This window comes from Branchiostoma lanceolatum, chromosome 18 (assembly GCF_035083965.1).
Source record: "Branchiostoma lanceolatum isolate klBraLanc5 chromosome 18, klBraLanc5.hap2, whole genome shotgun sequence".
NCBI lineage: Eukaryota > Metazoa > Chordata > Leptocardii > Amphioxiformes > Branchiostomatidae > Branchiostoma > Branchiostoma lanceolatum.
The window spans coordinates 3,984,022-4,005,547 of record NC_089739.1 but is presented as its reverse complement, the minus strand read 5'-3'; the positions used below and the strand labels follow the sequence as shown (position 1 = coordinate 4,005,547).

The window sequence follows — 21,526 nt, the reverse complement described above, 5'->3', positions numbered from 1 at the left end:
GAACTCTAAAAGGTGCCCAAATTAGTTAACAAAGGTCTGTCTTGATACAAGTTTTAGGCTATGTTGATTTTATTATTGATTGTCAATGATCTATAGGTTCTTTCTGGAAAGGTTGGGGGAGGTCAGGGTAAACATAACCTCAACATTGTCAATAGAACATGTTGAAGTTTGCCTTAGCAACTGAAAGCTGGCACACCAAACATCCCTTTCTACAGTTTCTGTAGTTGATAAAAACCGCTGTGGAAGTAACACTTTAAACTTTGCAGAAAATTTTAACTTATTTGTATATCCGAGTTAGTAAGATCGGCAAGTCATCTTGAAAATGGACTGTTCCAAAATGCGTGTGGCTAGATTGCAAGGGTGGTTGGACTTTGGACCAATGGTGGCACTTGACACTGAATCAACCATGGTGCTGTGTATGGATGAATCTACAACAGACAAACCTGCTGCTTGGTTTACAGCTGTGCAAGGTCTGCACAATCAACAGGCTAGTTTAAGTTTGGGTCAGTGAGAGGTGGGAAGTATGCTTGTTGTGTTGCGCTTGTGTTTGAAACATAGGTGATGTTGGCGCTTGAATGTACAGGTTGTACCTGTGTATATATTTGCTCATGCCACCTGTGAAAAGACGTACCACAAGTCATGGAGATTGAAGAAAATGCCTCAGGTTGTGAGGAGAAATATCCAGGTGTCTCAGATGCAGAGTCGAGAGCTCCAGATACAGACTTAAGTCGTTCCATGACAGGCCAGGTGTCAAAGATTCCTCAGTTTAGAAGCACTAGAGATGAGACTGCTGCAAAACCAAAGACAACTGTAGAGAGAAAGAAAGAACTCCACACGGCTTCTACAGACAGGTCCTTCCTTACTTCAGTCTTCAGTTGGTTTAAATCAGCGTCAAAACCTACAGGTAAGATAATCATACCCTTTATGAAGGACATGACTCATAGAGATAGGTTCTCTTTAAGTGAGTGAATGAAGCCAGTTGTTTACTGACCTTTATCAAATACATGTAACATAACATCATTTCACAGATACGCAACGTAGTAACAGAATTTTCTACAAAAATTAATGCATTGCATTTTAAACTATCCTACTGCTGCTTAAATAGTCTTCTTAAAAGAATACAAGAAGACGAAATCAACTAGATCACCTTCTGGACATGTTATGTCGGCAGTTTGCATGTTGATCAAAACAATCCATTAGCACGGTTTGAACTGTGCATGTGCGAGACCAAAGGTAAAGGCCTGTTTTTTTTTACATGTATGTCCCTGGGGCCTTCAACTTTGACATACACACATGTATCATCCTGATGCATCAAACTGCACATGTGCAGACTAGACCGTGAACTGCCTTTCTGCATATTTTTAGGAACGCCAGGTGGTCGTAAACCCACGCCCCGAGAGTTGTACCACCTGTGTCGTACCCTGGGTCCACACGTGCACTGGGAGCAGGTTGGTCAGCAGCTGGGGCTGGACCAGGACACGCTTGACCGCTGTGCCCTGGACAACAGGGACAGTCCGTGGGGACAGGTGCACGACATGCTGCTGACATGGATGGAGAGGGCGGGGGCCGAGGCCACTGTGGAGAGGTTCACTGAAGGTCTGCGACTTGCAGGGGTGGGGGCACATCTGTACAACTGTATCAGAGGTACTGTGAACGCGTTTACGTTTGCAGGGATTAAGTTTTGCAGAAGGTAGAAAATGGAGTGTTCGCGTTAGTTTTCAGTTCGTGGTTGAAACAATGGGGTAGACGGGCAAAAGACAACAAGCATTTTGTGGTCGTTTTAAGTTCACGGTAAAAAGGTCTCAGTGAAAACGGCAAGCATTAAACCACCGTGAAAATTTCAACGTTTACAGTGCATTTCTGTCTCTCATTGTCTGCTATTTTGCAATGGGATTTTGGAAAGATGAAGCGACCAGGGCTCTTAACCATTAAAAGACAGCTCCACCCCTACCAGCTTCTTTTCAAACTGCAGAATGATTGAAAATATTTAGTTTTATGAGAAGTTCTAACTTGCTATCAGCTATCCTTCGCAGGGCTTTATGGCAGCCGCATCCAATTTTACATAGTTACCACCCTCTGTCACAACCATTTTTCCTCAGTCCTTTGAGTGGATGTTGAGACCTTGGATTTGACTGTACATCATTGCTGTTTCTATATACAGTGCCATCACTATTCGAACTGGACCATCTAGCCTGGAAACTACACAGTGCTTCAGTTTGGGAGAGTGTCATGCTACATCTAGGTCTGACACAAGACAACATCAGACAGACCAAAGCAGCCCACCCCAACTACATGTTCAGCCAGGTCTTCCACATGTTACTGATGTGGCTGGAGAAGTCAGGGACACGGGCTACGGTGGACAGACTGTGTGACGCTCTGAAAAACCAGAACATCGAAACAGAAAAGTTTCTCTTCCTAACAGGTCAAAACTTTTGTTGTTTCATCATGCCTTAATTGCTTCAATTAAGTCATGCAAACTTAATTTCTTGGTTCTAGGATTTAAACAAATTATGTCACAATTGAATATCAACATGCCATTATTCAATTTCCTGGTACTAGGATTGAAACAAAAAATTAATACTAGTAGCAACATGAAAACTGAGTCTAAGTTGATAGTGTGTACTTTGATGCACACAATTTCAGATGCCAGTTTTCCTACCAGCCCTCTGTTTTCATGATGTCTGGACATAATGTTCCAGAACCAGCAAATTATATTGCTGTGGCCTTTATAAAATCAATACAATTGTAAGACTGATTCAGTTTTGGATATAGCAAAATAATGATTTACATGACTGTATAGTATGCTTAAGAAAAATCAACAAAAAAACATCCAAGCATTTTATGATGTTTGTTTTTTTCTGATCACATTTGGTGACAGTTCTTTGTTTTACAAAAAAAGTTAAAATATATTCCTGAACCCATATTTTTTAGACCCGTCCTTACGGCAAGTTACTGTGTGGGACTTGGCCCAACTTTCCCGTTCCTTCCACACCGACTGGGAACTACTGGCGTTTGGACTGGGCCTAACAGAGGAAGACATTGAATGTTGCAAGGATAGATGTCCAAACGATGTGTCCAGACAACTGTTGTCTGCCCTTCTCGTGTGGAGAGAACGGTCTGGTACCCAGGGTACTGTCAGTATGCTGTCAGGAGTTGACTCAGAGATGTACAGGTCTCTCCTGAGTAAGTTTGTTCTATTTCAATTCCTAGTTTTGGATTAATACATTATCAATGTAAACAATGGATCAGTGCAACACCACATGAAGCAACTAACTGATATGATATATATATCATTATAAGGTTTGCCCCTTACAATAGCTACTACATGTAGCTTACGTACTGCTAGTCGGGCAGCCTTGGCTGTTGTACCAAACGAATAAATAAATAGATATATTAGTTACTAGTTTATCATTGTAAGGTTGATACAGAGTTTTAACCAATTTGTTTTGTAAGGCTTTGTGACCAGTTACATGATGGTTTTAACATATCAATTGCAGTGTTTCCTCTTCAAATAGATTTTTCATAAAGTCACAGATATTGAAATAGTTTTAGTTATTCAATTGTAAATTCTACATGATTGTATTTTCTACATGTGTAAGATGTAGCCATGAAGTTAGAGTCATGTGCAGAAGTACAAGAAATTTAGATGCTTGTACTGTCTTTATTACCATTGCCATGTGAAGATGACTGCAAAGATACCAGATTGGCAGGAAGTTCAGCTTAGAGTTGGTAGAACTAGTTATTATGATATTAATCAGACATGACAATCCATGAAAGAAACTACTAATTCATGGGCTGCGAGGGGTTATTTTTGGTCTGTTTATTTGATGTGTTTTCTGAGTTATATATTTTGGGCCTTGTTTTTCTCGTCTCACAGACCCATCCGTACCAGTAGCCAGTGTTTGGCAATTAGGAACTATCGGAAACAAACTCCACCCTGATACATGTGATGCAGTCTGTCTTCACCTCGGACTGACAACAGAAATGATACAGTCACACAGGGAAAAATGCAAACTGGATTCTTCAGGAGAATCAGGACCCTTGGAAACAACACATAACAGCATCCACAACATTACCCTGCTCCTAAGGTGGCTGGACATGGCTGGGAGTCAGGCTACACTGGGCAAGTTGTGCGAAAGTCTTCACTGTGAAGATGTACAACTGGACATGTTTAATTTCCTTTTTGGTGAGTCTTTTTGCTGTTTATTGTGACTTTGATTTACTGTATGACAAAGGCTTGAGTTTTATCAAAATCTTTAAGATTAACCTAGAAAAAAATGCTAGTGTCTGTTTGTTTGTTTGTTTGTTTGTTTGTTATAATCCTAATGGTGCATACGTACGTTGAGTGGTTGACTGATGATATGATTTCTATCACGGCCCACAGACCCGACCATATCCAGACATCCTACAGACCTGGAGCTGGTCCAGCTGGCTGTACAACTCCACTACATCCCCTGGGTCCTGACCCGTCTATGCCGTCCAATGGGCTTCCAGCATCACGACGTACTGCGCTGGGAGCGAACCGACCCGGGCGGCACGTGGTTCCAGGTTCACGCCATGTTGGAAGACTGGCGGAGCAAGTTTGGCGCCGAGGCCACGGTTGTGAGACTGTGTGGGCAGTTACATGGCGGTGGAGTCTCACCAGATAAATACTGGTTTTTGTGTCACGAAGAACCCGAGTCGTTTGAATGCTAACACAGTGACTGTTAGTACCTAACACTATAGTTTACTGGCAGAAGAAGTTTGGCGCAGGGGCCACGGTTGTACAACAGTGTCAGCAGTTACATGACGGTGAAGTGTTGCCGGATGAATACTGTTTTTTGTGTTATGAAGAACCCAAGTCGTTTGAATGCTAACACAGTGACTGTTAGTACCTAACACTATGGTTTACTGGCAGAAGAAGTTTGGCGCAGGGGCCACGGTTGTACAACAGTGTCAGCAGTTACATGACGGTGAAGTGTTGCCGGATGAATACTGGTTTTTGTGTTATGAAGAACCCAAGTCATTTGAACACTAGCAATAGTAGTGAATGGCGACGGCAGAGGGGTGCCAGATAAATACTGTTTTTTGTGTCAAGGAGAACGCTGGTTTGCTGGGCGGAGCAAGTTTGGCGCGAAGGCCACGGTTGTGAGACTGTGTGACCAGTTACATGATGGTGGAGATTCGCCAGACACCCCAATGGCCCAACCTATATGTTTCGATGCCCTGTTGTTCCCACATCCCTATGTTAGGGTTAGCATTAAAGGGTGTCGGAACAGGCACAGTTTAATCTTGGAACTGGCATATATATATATATTGTCAGGCTGTGTCAGCAATTACATGTATATGGAAGGGGAGTGATTTTAGCCAGATAACATACTGGTTTCTTTGTCATGTTTGGTCTTTAACTATAATGGTAGCACACAGTAAAAAAGATATGCTTAGCTTCACTTCTTTCGAATTGAAAAGAAGTATTTTCTGAAATAACAACGCACCTCAAACAAATGTACAGTATGCCCTTTAAATTTGATAGCCACCAACACTTTTATAAGGTTCACAGATCTTACATATGATACTTAGATTTTTTTGGACACATTCAAGTTCTGTATACAGCATTTCATGGCCCTGAAGTACAAGTGTACGTAGCAAAATCAACAATCCATCCATAATAACAATTGATAAATTTCACATATCAATCAAACATATTTCCGAAACCCTTACCAATGATTTGTAATTCACACGGTACAAAAATATTATAAACATTTGAATAAAATCAATGTTCACATTTTTGTAGCGCCCAGCATTTTAACTGTAAAAAATCAATAATAAACCACCTTTACCAAGATCAAGATGTGACATCAGTAAATTTGTTTATCTATCTATTAGATATCAGATATTTCTTTTCATATTGCACTATCAAAAACTAATTACAAAGGGGACAAAAAGAGAAATTAAAAGCAATTAATCTCAATGTACTGATTCACTCTCTCCGTCCCTGTGGGTTCTCTGATGACTGTAGATTCCAGTATAACCCCAACGGTGTGTAAGCACATCGACTGATCATGATGATGATGATTTCTATCACGGCCCACAGACCCGGCCGTATCCAGACACCCTACAGACTTGTAGCTGGTCCAGCTGGCTGTACAACTCCACTCCATCCCTAGGTCCTGACCCGATAATGTAATGATCTTAATGTACTGATTCACTCCCTCCTTCCCTATGGGTTCTCTGGTGACTGTAGAGTCCAATTCTGGAGCCACAGACTCGAGCACACACTGGACAAGACCATTTGCTGCGCATAGGACTTTTTGTTACCCGTTTTCCAACTATCCCGAGGCTCTTCTTTTCCTCATTTCTGCCAGTGTCAGAGTTGATTTTCTTTACCCAGGATTTGGGTGTGTTTTGCCATTCTCTCCTGCAAACAAAATTTGTTAGTGGTTGTGTGAATTTTCGTGAGTGTGATTGAAAATGAGTACAAAATCAATCTTATACATGTAGCTTAAGACTTGCTATATACATTGTACATTCTCCTGTGCAGAGCCTCATCTGTGGCCTATACAATATACCTTGGGGAAAATCACCTAAACTGGGCTGAGGTTTCCCACTTTTGTACATAGCGTGGCCTCTAACCAGCTGTCAGCCAATCAGACAATTGCCTATCAGTAAATGTGTTCTTTTGGTAAAACAGATTATCTGATTGGCTGACAGCTGGACAGTGGCCACGCCTCCAAAAGTGGAAACCTCGGCACAGTCTAGCAGAGCCTCCCCAAGGTATATTGTATGTGCTGCAGGCAAGGCTCTGGGTAGGTTCTTCAATTACAATGTAGTTTAGTTGAGAAGATTATACTATCCCTACCTTCCCACCCTACATAGACCGATACGAGGTAGAAACAGCCCAGAAACTTGCCACAAGTGGAAGAAATGTAATATGAGAAAGAAACAGAAGAACAAACAACTTGGAAGTTCAGCTTTATTTGTGCTAAATTCTAGATACAACATACATTCATAGCAGAGTCATTTGGTTCTTCAGTTAGTAAAGTTGAGATGTAGTTTTGATATGCTACAGGGACTACACACCAAGTTTTAGACTTCCTCTAATGAAATAGCCCCAAACCTAAAATTTACCAGGAGAAATGAAATAGTGTAGAAAACCAAAATAAATTCAGAAACGAAATTAGAAGAAAATTTCCCTTCACCAAAGCTCTGAAGTGGAGTAAGCAACTGTAGGAGAACACTGCAGAAAACACTGTCCTTACTTCTGTACATGTGCTTCTATATGTCCTTCCTGTCCGTACTTGAAGATGGCATCCACATACTGCTGGTACAGTTTATCCATGAAACTCTCGCGGGAAGGGAACAGCCAATCACCGAAGCCGATGTGGCCCCCGTGCGACGTCACCACCAGAGCGATGTTTGGGTTCTTCTTTATCTCTTCAGTTGGAATGGCTGGAAAAATGATGCATAGTTGTAAGCCTTTACCAAAAATATCATCATATTCCATCCAGAGGTTCTTGATATGCTGACTACAACAATCCTGAAACACAGACACACCCGAAGAATTCAACTAACATCTTTTAATATGTGTAGTTTATAATTACGAGCCAGCATTGTATGAAATGGTCAAATGCATCCCGTATATTCCTCACTTCAATAACACTTGCAGCTTAATAACACTTGCAGCTTGATGTGCTAAGGATAGGTGTGACAGGTCGTCCAGTGAAGCTGATGTGATGTGATGTGAAGTGGGTGTGTTTTGCTGAAGGGCAATTAACGGTTGCAGTCAGATGTGCAAAAGCTAGGTGTTACAGGCCGTTCAGTATAATATGACCAGCTGCTGCCGCGCTGTGTGCCTGAGGATCGAAGCTGGTGTGTTAAGCCGAAGGCTATACAGATAGAGATACTGGCTGGCTATACAAGTACATACAAACAGGACTAATTGCTTAATCATTGACAAACATTTGTGATACGTCATTAAAAAACATAATCTGGCAAAGGTATGAGGTCGTGGAAGTCTAGTATTTCTCTAGGCCAGCCATACATATCCATATAATATTTTACATTGTTACCATCAAAACCTTTCTGCCGAGTACTCACAGCACAAGGGGGCAAAGACGTCGTCCGCAGCATTCAGACTCAGCAGGGGTATCTGGACTCTGCTGACTTTGTAACAGGCACTCGCCAGCGTGTAGAAGTGATCCACCGACTCAAAACCAAACACTTTGATGGTGAAACGCTTGTCATATTCCGCTATGGTAGACGACTTCCAGTGTGGAAAAAAAAAAGATAAGACACGTGTAGTTAGAAATCCTACTTTTCATATAACAATTAGAAATACTATGACTTTGCTTCATACAAACTGTATATATGATAACATAGTAAAGTATTGTTTCGATGATAAACCAAGACAAACAATCTGTCGTTGGCATGAGAAAACAGGTGTCATTTTCAATTTCAGAATTGAGAAATTTTTCATGACTTAATGATGATTGATGATTGTCCTTGCTTATGCCATGAATGTTTAGGATATAGATAGAATGTTTTTGATTTACCTCAATTTTAACCGTTAGCACACTACTTTCAACTTCACACCTTCCCATTCCTATGGCTAAAAAGTTACAAGTTCATTAATTAGTATGATAAAGGTTAAACATTTTTCACCTTGAGGGCATGGTCAACATCCACACGACTGTCCTTGTCAAACACTTCTCTGTTTCTGAGGGCAAAAATAATAAAACTATTGTCTGTATGCTTTGTTATTAATATAGTGTGAGAACAGTGCTGAATAAAGCTTTTGATAAGCCCTTAAGTTCCCCATTAGGAAAAATGTCAGCATTTGAATTGCTTGAATTTTTTAGCCAAGCACATCGGGTCACCTCTGCTCTACCCAAGTGTGTTGCGTTTTTTTACATGCAGAGACTTATGCCTGAAGCTTCCTTATACACAGGGCCACTGGCTTAACATCACCATCCCAAATGACGAATGCAATCCCTTACAACATGTTAGCTGGGGCCGACCACTGGATCTAAGTCAGGCCCACGGATCCACGGATTAGAATTTGATCTAGATTGCCAAGCAGCGGGGTTGCGTTATTGCTTGCGCCACAGGAACATCAGATTATTATCTCTATCGACAAGGAACTACAGTATCACCCATTCTAAACCCATATACTATAACTCTAAGACTTGTATTAGGTAGATTAGCCCTCATATATACATATTTAGAACTGTTACAGTAGTTATGTACCAGCCATACTTTGTACCTTATACAATGGCTGCGCAATAAAGTTATCCGTATAATGGTAACCCTTTCCGTCGCAATTTAGTTTGATTTTTACATGACACATACAAAACTTTCCGAAGAATGAAATCAATTTCCAATCGTAAGACAAATATGAAGGGCCATCTAGCTACAAGTAACATGCCAAAGCAATGTAAGTGCTTACTGTCTTAGATGTTGCCTCAACCCAAATGTGAGATACTTGTTGAACAGCAGCCTGTTCAGAGGTTCTTCAAGTGACTCTGTTGTCTTGAAGGTGTTCCAAGGCATGGACATGACCATGGCTGCTACCAGACCACAGTCTTTGCCAAACTTGGCCAGATAGTTGAAGATGATCATTCTGGAGGTTAATCAATGACAGAAAACACTCTTAAGATCCCCAAGGAGAGGTTTTGTTGGGGGCGGGGGGGAGTGTCCGGAATTTTTAATGCTCCAACGGGGAGGCAAGTGTTAAAAATTGTAGCCACTCCTAGCCCCCCGATGGATACCTCTGCTTGGAGAATACCTCTTAACGATTTATTAGGACTATAAATTTATGGATTTATTAGCCTCAGAATGTCAATCCTGCAATCTGTATCTTTCTTATATTTTTTACCTCTTTCCTCATGACCACATCCACGCACACATACACCAACAAACACACATAAACATGCACACACACACAAACATGCACACACACACACACGCAACTAAGTGCACACACACACAAACACACACACACACACAAGTGTGCACACACATACAAGCACACAGTCACATTCACACAGTCAATCTTCTTGCCTTGGTTTGAACATTTCAAACCTTACCCTCCAAGTGAAGCCCCTACAGCCATGAGTGGTGCCTCCGGGTAGAAACTTCTGATGTGAGCTACTACATGCTGGAGGTCAGTCGTGTCAGCTGCACAGTAGTACCTGTTATTCTAGACACAGAAAAATTCAACTTTACCCTGCTCTCCACTGGCCTAACTACTGCAATTCAATCTTCTAGCAGCCCTCCCATTGGTCAGGCCTCTGGGGGAGAGGCCCAATCAGCACCTGACAGCAAGAGATATTTTTAATTTTTTTTTTATCTTATTTTTTTTATATGTTTTTTTTTAATTCTTTCATTTTTATCAGTTTTTTTACCTGACAGCAAGAGATGGTGTAACACAGGCTACATTGTATGTTCACCCCCAAAGCTTACTGGTACAACTTTGAGTAAAAATTCTTTTCTTTAAGACAAAGGTTAGCAGCACAGTATGATCTTATCCAAAAGACCAATCCTGACTGTCCATCACAATCAGCACAATTACAATGATAGCATGGCAATTAGCAGAGGGGCAGCATGTCAATCAAATCTTTGCATTTGTGCACTTTTATTTTACATTTCTACCTTTCGATGGAAGTGGGTGGGCTTTAGGATCGGTCTATCATTAATCTACTTGGTACTGGTTGCCTTCAAGTCGAACAATGAAATAATGTTGCATGTACTAACAGCACTAATTAGGACATAATGAATAATACTGATTTTGAATCCACTTCAGCAATTGGTATACAGTTGGGTACATGTTATAATTAGGAATCCTAATATACCAAAATGATGGCATATGCATAATAATAAGTATGTAGTTCTACTTAACCATTGACGCTACAACAGCATACCTTTAGTTTGACTCCATTGGATCCTCTATGGTTGTACACAGCACTCCTGTAACCCTTCTTACTGGCAGCTTTGGCCAGATTAATGACATAATGGGAACCACTGTGTCCTGGTGGACAAAGAAAGAAAAAGACACAGAAAATAAATCAAATTTTGTTCTTGCAATATGTAGAGAATACTGCAAGGTGTATCACATACAGTAAGGCTGAGACCGAGGATGATGTGGAATACACCTGGTTGCATTCTTTTATGTCATACGGACACCCCAGAACATCAGTTCCAATATCAGAGTCTGCTATTGAAATTTTCTATAATGGCTCACGTTGTGCATACGAAGTACACATACATTGAAATAATGTTGGAAGCCTATGGGTTACAAGTAGAAGTCTGTTGGACACAGAAAAATTCCAGACTAGTTTGGAATACTTGTATCAAATGTTATCACGGTCCAGGTATGACATGAATCTAATTATGCTATCCTTTCTATAATAGTAAAGGAGGGTGAAGTGATGCAAAAAAATTCTACCATGCTCCCCCTACTGAATTTGAAATGGTGCAGTCCCAACCTGACATCCCAGGGAGGATGATTATAATGGGGCGTGTCCTGTTGTCATGGTGAATGTTGCTATGGTGTTCCAGCCAGTCCAGGTGCAGCTCCCCTCCATCTGGCATGTCTAGAATCTCCCTGTAAAAATTAATTGTTGACTTGATATATTTATTTGGCTGTAAAAAAATACAGCTTAGACCTGGCTACCCAACTTAAGCTATTACATGTACAAAGGGTTACTAGTAGCCCTATTCATTGTTTGTTTCTTATGTAGAGAATACAATGCAATCACTTCAAGGATTCACAATCCATCAGCTTATACAAAATTTAGTTGTGTTCTTTTCAATACCTACAACACAAAAGATGAGTTTCAGTTGCCGAATTATGTAGAAAATACAGTTATTGAGGATTCGAAGAATCTAGTCACGTTCTTTCAAATACTTCCAACACAAAAGATGACATTCAGTTTGGCACATTGACTCCAACTGTGTTAACATCCAGAGTTATTAAACACAGAAATAGGAGGGAAAAAAATATCACCTCATATTCACTTTGAATAATTATCAACTTTCTAGCTTTGAGCTCTAAGGAAAACCATGACAAAATTTGATTATTTTGTGCTGTAATGTTTCAAAATTCTCTTTTGTATCTCAGACCATTTATAATATCTTACCGTCTGTATGGTGGCAGTTTCCATGTTGTCAACTCACTCAACAGAGAACACATGACGGTGTGAGCACGTGATGTGAAGCACCAGACAGTAGGGTAGTACTCCTGCACCAGGACAGGACAGCGGCGCTGGAGGAAGTCTGCACAACGACTACTGCCTGTTATCAGCAACGGCTTCTAGAATGGACGCAAATACAGGGTTGAATATTCATTTAGCCTCTACTAGTACCAGGCTCCGTCCGATCGCTGGGAAAATAGTAGAAATTGGCCAAATAGAGTGAATGGTATGCCAGGGGTAGTCCGCTATACAAGGTAGTCCACTATACAGTGAAGCTCAATAGGAGATGGACGGATATTGAGCTTCACTGTATAGCGGACTACATTGTTCCTTGTATAGCGGACTACCCCTGGCATACCATTCACTCTTTTTGGCCGATTTCTACTATTTTCCCAGAGATTGGACGGAGCCTGTATTGTGTACCGACAGGGCTTTTTCTAAAGAGGGTTACAGGGGTGCCACGCCCCCATGCTCTGTCCATGTGTCCCCTTACACTGGGGAGCAGCTACAAGCATAAAATTCTGATTGACCAGGTATGCCACAAAGTCACATGTGGCCAGTCTTCAACTGTGACCTGTCTGACAGTAATTTCGCTCCTCAGGAGGCCTTAGAATGCCCCATTTTAACTTGGAATTCTCTAAAACTCCACACCATCCTCTTGGTTGATCCGCTCCCTCGCAATTTTTCCCGGGAAAAAACCTGATAGCGATACTGAGTGATGAGAGAAAATGCATGAGACATACTGTAAAATGTCCCACAGAATTTGTCTGGGCACTAATTTGGGGTTTGGTCACCAGTTTTTCTTCAAGAAAATTCCATTAGATGCCAAACCCCCATGCATGCCCAGAGTAGACAGCCCGGCTTTTTCGGTAAACCCCTTATTTTTGCACCATTTTTCTGGGATAGGGTTATAGCATATACGATTAGGGTTGACAGGTTCATGAAGCCATGAAGTGTTATTCACAAGATCATGAATGGAACATCCTGTCAATAGTGCCCAATATATTATTTACAGGAGCATCCTGAAATTTAAAAAATAAGAACATCTTGTCAATAGACCCCTTTCCAAATACCGCGGCCATTTTGAATCTAGCGCGAGCGCGCATGGTTCGAGCTCGGGAAAGCGCGGGAAAAGTACACACCCGGTAAGTCCGAGCAAGCGGTAATGGCGTCCTCAATAGAAAGCAGCGTTGAGTCATCTTCGGCGGCGAGATGTTCTCCTCCTCGGTGAAATCCATCAATATATTTGCATGGCACAAGTAGATGATATTGTTGTGGACACTTGGACTCAATATCGGCCAGTAAAATTGTGAATTTCTGCTACTTTTCCACAGTTCCTACCGGGATGTTGAGCGCGCGCTACAGTGATAGAATGCTAATATGTTTACATCGCGTGCTTGTAGTCTCCCTAGTAATGTTAGCTTAAGTCGAGAAAAATCCCACAAAACATACACTTTTCGGGCTGGGATCCTTATAGCTACTTAGATAGAAATATACAGAATTTTACCGGTCGTGACCGTAATTTTGAACGATGCCAACTTCGCCTGGGAAAATGCGCGTTGAGAGGGGGTCGTGTGTTCTGTCTAGCCTTTCTTTCTTTTCTGTCTAGCCTTTCCTTTCTTTCTTGTTACATCTCTCCGCATGGCGATATTTGACATTTCCGCTGAATGCAATCCAACAAAAAAAGACGTGAAAATGTAGGCTTGAGCTTAAGGTCAGTTTGGTTAGGAATTTAGCAGAATTTCGGCGGCTTCTTTTGACGAGTTTTCTGAAATATCAAAACCTAAAGTACGTGAGTGAAGATGGAGTGTTTTCACTTTGCGCCGTCATATCTTAATTTCCGTCGGATGATATTACAGAAACGTGAAAATATGGGCTTGAGGGCTTTGCGAGTATAGAAATTTGACGGAACTTCGGTGGCTCCTTTGACTTTGACAATATTTTAGTGCCAAGATTAGCTTGATGAAGTTCGTGAGTGAAAGCAGGGGGCGTGTTTCATTACATCACTTTTCGCAGAAATATTTTAGATTTTCACAGGATGAAACCCCACAAAAAAAGGAAAAATATCGGCATGAGGTTCTTCAGTCCTCAAGTCAATACTATCTAACGTTTTTCGGGTTCCATCCGGGCAACAGATATCTGAAATATTGTCGCGCAAAATGATTTAAAGAAACGTCAGATACAGTGGAAAACACACCTTCACTCACGTACTTGGAGTACTCAAGACTAAATTCTTGGCATCCTAAAAGATCGTCAAAAAGCCGCCGGAATGCTGCCAAATTTGTACTCAAAAGGACATTGAACTCAAGCCTATATTTTAACGTTTTGCAGGATTTCATTTGGTGGGAATATAAGATATTGTTGAGCGAAGTCGATGTAACACTGCACAGAAAATACGCCCCTCCCTCAAACTAACGTAATTTCAAGATGATGTTGGCATTGTTACGACAGCCAAAAGGCTCAAGAGTTATATTCAATCATAATAATCTTTAAAAAAACTGTATGGAAAGAGGCCCATTCGCCTTTTGCTCGTCCTTTCACACTAGACATTAATGTAATTTAGGCCTTATATTATAACGTATAATGTATGAATTTTCTATTTTCTTCAACTGGCATAGAGTCCCTCTTGTTTAATAGCTGCTCGACCAGTTTTTCGTCGTCTGCAACTTTCATTAAATGAGGGGGAGGGGGGCGACTGAAAACTAAAAATTGACGTGAAGATTTTATAAGATAGCGACATAGATAAGCGTCAAACTAATACCTTGACAACACGGGTGAGGTAGTAGGTAAGTGCTGCGACTGATACACCCACAAAAATCGCCAATGACGACGTATAGGCCAACATTTTCTCTTCAAATAATCCAAGTTCGTCCAAAGTTTCCGCCATCTTGGAGTGACCTAAGGTCAAAGTTTATTGACCTTAGTATTGACCTTAGTGGCCTGATTCTACGGATAACTTCGCTGTCTCTTCATCCAAATAATGGAGCAGGGAGGGGCACGTGGCAAAGAACACACATCACAGGAAAAATCCCTACTCATTTCTTGGCTCTACACGTTCTCTATAATGCGAAACAATTTTTTAAATCCCTGTTTCACTCTACTCTAACCCCACATCACGCCAACCCTACCTGTAAAACAACCGTCTTCTGCCGACTTTCCGCCATGTCACTTGTAAACATGGCCCTGAAGTAGGGGCTGGCCGCGGACAGAACAAGCCGATGCGATGGCAGGGAAACCGCCGGCCCTCGACTTCAAGGACGACATCCTGCAGTACCCCAGCCTTCTGTAAATCATCCACAGTTCCAAGAAACCCGCGCAGATAGCTCTCGTCTTGGTAGGAACGAGGACGAACTGCGCTGACGTGGGGTTACGCGCCGATTTGAGGCACAAGACATGGTCACGTAAAAACTCAATAGATCTCGCACGACAGGCCAAATCATGCATATAAATGTGTCCTGGTAATGTCAAGAAGCTGTCCAAGCTCCTGCAATACACTTGGAGATCCAAATATAATTTTCATACGAGATTTGCAGAGTCAAAGTTGGCCCTCAGGAAGCCTTCTTGTGCTAAATTCTGTCGTAGATTTCGCACTGCATGGGGTTTCCGTGCTACCGTTTCAGCATTATCAGGCGTAATTACTTCCGGGTCGTAGCAGAAGGTTTGCGGCAGAACGCGGCAGTGAGGTCTAACTTCACATTCGCAGATATACAAATGTGACGGGTTCCTTACTGAGCGCCCAGTACGGAACCTGTGGAGAAAATGGAGTCGATACTCGGCGCCCCGTACGGAAGAAAGTTCCGCACAAGAATTCCAGTACGGAACGGCTTTATTCCAGTACCGAAGCTTCGTCAGCACTGGACGTTCAGAACTGAATCTTGTTTCGGTAACGTTACTCGTTTTCCAGAGCTGAACTCTTCTCGATACTTTGGTTCCAGTACGGATTTTCGTTCAAGGGTCATTCAGTACTGGATACCCAGTGTGGAGGTCATTTAGCACTGGATAACCGAGTGCCGATATACGGATGTAACGGGTTCCTTACTTGTACTTGACTTAGATTTCTGTAGTCTCATCACTCAGTTTCCAGTCCTGACAGGAGGGTTCCGGGATTAAACCGCCTTGCCAGTACTGAATTGAAGCTACCCTACACAGGAATTCCAGTACTAAGAAAGTCTCAGTACTGGAGCTTCTGTGCTGAACACCACTTCCGTACACACGCACTTGAAAAGGCAAGGTTGAAATTGGGTCAATGCCATGACCCAAATCTAAAATTTAAGACTTTTCCTTCCTACGGCCGTGCCTATATGGCTGTACACACGCACTTGAGAAGGCAAGGTTGAAATTGGGTCAATGCAATAACCCAATTCTAAAACTGAAATTGGGTCAATGCAATGACACAATTCTAAAACCAAAGACTTTTCCGTTTGACATCTGTTCCTATTTGGGCCAGTGTACACACGCACTTGAGAAGGCAAGGTTGACATTGGGTCAATGTATATGAAATGACCCAATTCTGAAATCAAGGACTTTCCGTCCTACGTCCGTGCCTATATGGGTTTACACACGCCCTTGAGAAGGCAAGGTTGAAATTGGGTCAATGGAAGGACCCAATTCTAAAATCAAGGACTTTCCGTTCGACGTCCGTGCCTATATAGGTGTTCACACCCACTTGAGAATGCAAGGATGAAATTGGGTCAATGGAATGACCCAATTCAAATATTTAATACTTTTCCGTCCTACGACGGTGCCTATATAGGTGTACACACGCACTTGAGAAGGGAAGGTTAAAATTGGGTCAATGGAATGACCAAATTCTAAAATCAAAGACTTTTCCGTCCTACGTCCATGCATATATGGGTGTACACACGCACTTGAGAATACAAGGTTGAAATTGGGTCAATGCAATGACCCAATTCTAAAACCAAAGACTTTTTTCCGTTTGGCGTCCGTGCCTATATGAGTGTACACACGCACTTGAGAAGGCAAGGATGAAATTGGGTCAATGGAATGACCCAATTCTAAAATGAATGCCTATAAGGGTGTACACACGCACTTGAGAAGGCAAGGTTGACATTTGGTCAATGAAATGACCCAATTCAAAAATCAAGAACTTTCCGTTCTATGTCCGTGCCTATATGGGTTTACACCCGCCCTTGAGAAGGTAAGGTTGAACTCGGGTCAATGAAATGACCCAAGTCTGAAAATCGAGGACTTACCGTCCTACGTCCGCGCCTATATAAATGTACATACGCCCTTGAGAAGGCATGCAAGGTTGACATTGGGTCAATGGAATGACCCAATTCTAAAATTAAGGACTTTCAGTTCGACGTCCGTGCCTATATGGGTTTACACACGCCCTTGAGAAGGCAAGGTTGAACTTGGGTCAGTGAATGAAGGGTTTCCGTCCTTATAGTGTACGGCCGTAAGTTCCTAACAATGAAAACTCACGAGTATGTAATAGAACCTACAAAGTTTTGCCAAAGAACAGTTTCACGTTCTAAATTGGCGGATATAACCAGCTTGATAATGCAAACTTAAACGATCTTAAAGATCGGTTTTCAGTTATAATTTGGAGGGTATAAAAGCCGAAAACAGTGTGAACTAGAAAGTGTGCCAGAACTTAATATACAATGCCCTCGTTGACGCAATATCAACCTTGCCTTCTTCAAACGAAAAAGCCTTTCAGTTTAGAATTGGGTCATTCCAATGACCCGATTTCAACCTTGCCTTCTGAAGGGCGTGTGTACACCCATCTAGGCAGGGACGTCAAATGGGAAAGTCTTTGCTTTTAGAATTGGGTCATTCCATTTACCCAATTGCAATTTTAACCTTGCCTTCTCAAGGGCGTGTGTACACCCATATAGGAACGGATTTAGGACGGAAAGCCTTTGATGATTCCATTGACCTTATTTCAACCTTGCCCTCTCAAGGGCGTGTGTACACCCATATAGGCACGGACGTCAAATCGAAAATTCTTTGATTTTACAATTGGGTCATTCCATTGACCCAATTTCAATTGCACGTTAAGGGTATGTTCAGACCCAAATAGGCACGGACGTAGGACGCAAAAGTCTTTGATTCTTGAATTGGGTCATTCCATTGACCCAATTCAAACTTTACCTTCTCCAGTGCGTATGTACACCCATATGGGCACGGACATAAAAGAGCGGAAAAGACTTTGATTTTAGAATTGGGTTATTCCATTGGCCCAATGTCAACCTTGCACATTAAGGGTATGTTCACACCCATATACATGTAGGCACGGACGTAGGACGGAAAAGCTTTGATATTAGTATTGGGTCATTCCATGTAGGCACGGACGAAGGACGGAAAAGTTTTTGATATTAGTATTGGGTCATTCCATTGACCCAATATCAACCTTGCCTGCTCAAGGGCGTGTGTACACTCATATAGGCACGGACGTAGGACGGAAAGTCCTTGATTTTAGAATTAGGTCATTGCATTGACCCAATGTCAACCTTTGCTTTCTCAAGGGCGTGTGTACACCCATACAGGCACGGATTTGGGACTGAAAGTCTTTCATTTTCGAATTGAGTCATACCATTGACCAAAGTTCAAACTTGCCTTCTCAAGGGCGTGTGTAAACCCATATAGGCACGGACGTCGAACGGAAAGTTCTTGATTTTAGAATTGGGTCATTTCATTGACCCAATGTCAACCTTGCCTTCTCAAGGGCGTTTGTACACCCATCTAGGCACGGACGTAGGTCGGAAAGTCCTTCGTTTTGGAATTGGGTCATACCATTGACCCAATGTCAACCTTCTCTCTCAAGGGCGTGTGTACACCCATACAGGCACGGACGTCGAACGGAAAGTCCTTGATTTTTGAATTTTCATTGACCCAATGTCAACCTTTGCTTTCTCAAGGGCGTGTGTACACCCATATAGGCACGGACGTAGGACTGAAAGTCCTTGATTTTAGAATTGGGTCATACCATTGACCCAATTTTAACCTTGACTTCTCAAGTGCGTATGAACACCCATATAGGCACGGACGTAGGACGTAAAGTCTTTGATTTTAAAATTGGGTCATACCATTGACCCAATTTTAACCTTGCCTTTTCAAGTGCGTGTGTACACCCATGTAGGCACGGACGTCAAACGGAAAAGTTTTTATTATAGAATTGGGTCATTTCATTGACCCAATTTCAACCTTGCTTTCTCAAGGGCATGTGTACACCCTTAACGTTATAGGCACGGGCGTCAAACGTAAAAGTCTTTCATTTTAGAATTGGGTCATTCCATCGACCCAATTTCAACCTTGCTTTCTCAAGGTCGTGTGTACAACAATGTAGGCACGGACGTCAAACGGAAAAGTTTTCATTATAGAATTGGGTCATTCCATTGACCCAATTTCAACCTTGCTTTCTCAAGGGCGTGTGTACAACCATAACGTTATAGGCACGGGCGTCAAACGGAAAAGTTTTCCTTTTAGAACTGGGTCATTCCATTAACCCAACTTCAACCTTGCTTTCTCAAGGTCGTGTGTATACCCATATAGGCACGGGTGTCAAACGAAAAGTTTTCCTTTAAGAATTGGGTCATTCCATTGACCCAATTTCAACCTTGGCTTCTCATGGGCATCTGTTCTCCAATATAGGCACGGACGTCAAACGGAAAAGTACTTCATTATAGAATTGGGTCATTCCATCGACCCAATTTCAACCTTGGCTCCTCAAGGTCGTTTGTTCACCCATATAGCCACGGACGTCAAACGGAAAAGGTTTCATGATAGAATTATGTCATTCCATTGACTCAATTTCAACCTTGGCTCTTCAAGGTCGTATGTACACCCATATAGGCACGGACGTCAAACGGAACATTTTTAATTTTAGAATTGGGTCATTCCATTAACCCAATTTCAACCTTGCTTTCTCAAGGTCATGTGTACAACAATGTAAGCAACGACGTCAAACGGAAAAGTTTCATTTTAGAATTGGGTCATTCCATCGACCCAGTTTCAACCTTGCTTTCTCAAGGTCGTGTGTACAACAATGTAAGCAAGGACGTCAAACGGAAAAGTTTTCATTATAGAATTGGGTCATTCCATTGACCCAATTTCAACCTTGCTTTCTCAAGGGCGTGTGTACACCCATAACGTTATAGGCACGGGCGTCAAACGGAAAAGTTTTCCTTTTAGAATTGGGTCATTCCATTAACCCAATTTCAACCTTGCTTTCTCAAAGGCGTGTGTATACCCATGTAGGCACGGGTGTCAAACAAAAAGTTTTCATTATAGAATTGGGTCATTCCATTGACCTAATTTCAACCTTGCCTTTTCAAGGGCGTGTGTACACCCATATCATGAGGCACAGACGTGAAACGAAAAAGTATTTTAAGTATGTTATAGAACTTACGAAGTTTTGCTTAAGAACAGTATTAAGCCTGTCTTAAGTTGGCGGGTATAACCCGTTTGATAATGCAATCTTAAACGTTCTCAAAGAGCGGTTTTCAGTTATAATTCGGAGGGTATAAAAGCCGAACACAGTATAAACTAGAAAGTGTGCCAGAACATTATACAATGCCCTCGTTACTTTCAAACGTGTACTGGGCCGCCTCCTTGTGCGCTTTCTGCCCGAACACAGTCAACTGTCATCAGAATCAATACGAAACATTTTTTTTGCTTTGTCTTGCCAGTATTCTGCCGTCACGCTGAGTGTGACCCGGAAACAGTTGAGTGTCGCCTCAAAACACATGCCGCAAAACCCCCATATGGTGCGTATTTGGTCCCGAGTGTTATTGGTTAAACCATAGGAAAAACCTTCGAAAATGGGCCATCTTTAACTCGAGAAATCTTGCTTCTTGGAGAAGTTTAGATACCCAGCTTGATTGCACGGGCTTGAGAAACGTCTTGACATTACGAGGACACATCTATATACGTGATTTGGCCTTTCTTGCGAGAACTGTTGAGTTTTTACGTGACCATGTCTTGTGCCTCAAATCGGCGCGTAACACTCGCCCACTATGTGGTGCGAATATAATTATATCAAAAATTATTCAAAGCACATATAGCCATCTGTGTCGTTGGTGGAACTGACCATTCGTTCAGTTACTTGTTTTGTGTGTGTGTGTGTCTAGCAACAATATAACGTTACACAATAAACTGTCTATAAGGAATAAAATATAAACATGTGAAATAAGTGGCAAATGGTCCCGCCCAATGGTCATGGTATGAAATATTTCCGTGTTTCACTTGACTGCATGACAATTTTTAACATATGAAAAGGATTTTAACATATCTTGGGGTAGAATGTGATGATGAGACCTCACCGCGTTCTGCCGCAAACCTTCTGCTACGACCCGGAAGTAATTACGCCTGATAATGCTGAAACGGTAGCA

General features: G+C 41.9%; 2 protein-coding genes across 6 annotated transcripts; one reads left to right on the top strand and one right to left on the bottom strand.

The window, feature by feature from the left end:
• Positions 1 to 4: 4 nt before the first annotated feature.
• On the top strand, positions 5 to 6,258 carry LOC136423891 (uncharacterized). 3 transcript variants are annotated; one of them, XM_066412274.1, is made up of 7 exons: positions 5 to 904; positions 1,366 to 1,644; positions 2,162 to 2,422; positions 2,932 to 3,183; positions 3,878 to 4,186; positions 4,385 to 4,458; positions 6,147 to 6,258. In XM_066412274.1, exons 1-7 carry the CDS (start codon positions 640 to 642, stop codon positions 6,159 to 6,161), a joined length of 1,455 nt encoding a protein of 484 aa, XP_066268371.1. In that variant the 5' UTR covers positions 5 to 639; the 3' UTR covers positions 6,162 to 6,258. The 3 variants fall into 3 exon arrangements, with proteins under 3 accessions (XP_066268371.1, XP_066268370.1, XP_066268369.1); XM_066412273.1 differs by lacking the exon at positions 6,147 to 6,258 and having other exon boundaries at positions 1,375 to 1,644; positions 4,385 to 5,766; XM_066412272.1 differs by lacking the exon at positions 6,147 to 6,258 and having other exon boundaries at positions 4,385 to 5,766.
• On the bottom strand, positions 5,487 to 21,474 carry LOC136423892 (phospholipase ABHD3-like). 3 transcript variants are annotated; one of them, XM_066412277.1, is made up of 11 exons: positions 21,458 to 21,474; positions 15,299 to 15,453; positions 12,117 to 12,289; positions 11,463 to 11,581; positions 10,899 to 11,005; positions 10,065 to 10,177; positions 9,425 to 9,598; positions 8,641 to 8,695; positions 8,077 to 8,242; positions 7,239 to 7,428; positions 5,487 to 6,397 (listed from the first exon to the last, which is right to left on the bottom strand). In XM_066412277.1, the coding sequence occupies exons 2-11, from the start codon at positions 15,347 to 15,349 to the stop codon at positions 6,172 to 6,174; spliced, it is 1,374 nt and encodes a 457-aa protein (XP_066268374.1). In that variant the 5' UTR covers positions 15,350 to 15,453; positions 21,458 to 21,474; the 3' UTR covers positions 5,487 to 6,171. The 3 variants fall into 3 exon arrangements, with proteins under 3 accessions (XP_066268374.1, XP_066268373.1, XP_066268372.1); XM_066412276.1 differs by lacking the exon at positions 21,458 to 21,474 and having other exon boundaries at positions 15,299 to 15,775; XM_066412275.1 differs by lacking the exons at positions 15,299 to 15,453; positions 21,458 to 21,474 and adding an exon at positions 14,932 to 15,156.
• Positions 21,475 to 21,526: the final 52 nt, after the last annotated feature.

What these genes read in the sequence shown, in the direction of transcription:
- LOC136423891 (XM_066412272.1), top strand. Translation starts at nt 640, where the DNA reads ATGGAGATTGAAGAAAATGCCTCAGGTTGTGAGGAGAAATATCCAGGT. An exon ending in ATCAGCGTCAAAACCTACAG is followed by an intron (nt 905 to 1,365) that starts GTAAGATAATCA and finishes GCATATTTTTAG; the next exon opens with GAACGCCAGGTGGTCGTAAA. An exon ending in GATGTACAGGTCTCTCCTGA is followed by an intron (nt 3,184 to 3,877) that starts GTAAGTTTGTTC and finishes CTCGTCTCACAG; the next exon opens with ACCCATCCGTACCAGTAGCC.
- LOC136423892 (XM_066412275.1), bottom strand. Translation starts at nt 15,057, where the DNA reads ATGGCGGAAACTTTGGACGAACTTGGATTATTTGAAGAGAAAATGTTG. An exon ending in ATGTTGACCATGCCCTCAAG is followed by an intron (nt 8,243 to 8,640) that starts GTGAAAAATGTT and finishes CCACACTGGAAG; the next exon opens with TCGTCTACCATAGCGGAATA. An exon ending in CGTCTTTGCCCCCTTGTGCT is followed by an intron (nt 7,429 to 8,076) that starts GTGAGTACTCGG and finishes TCATTTTTCCAG; the next exon opens with CCATTCCAACTGAAGAGATA.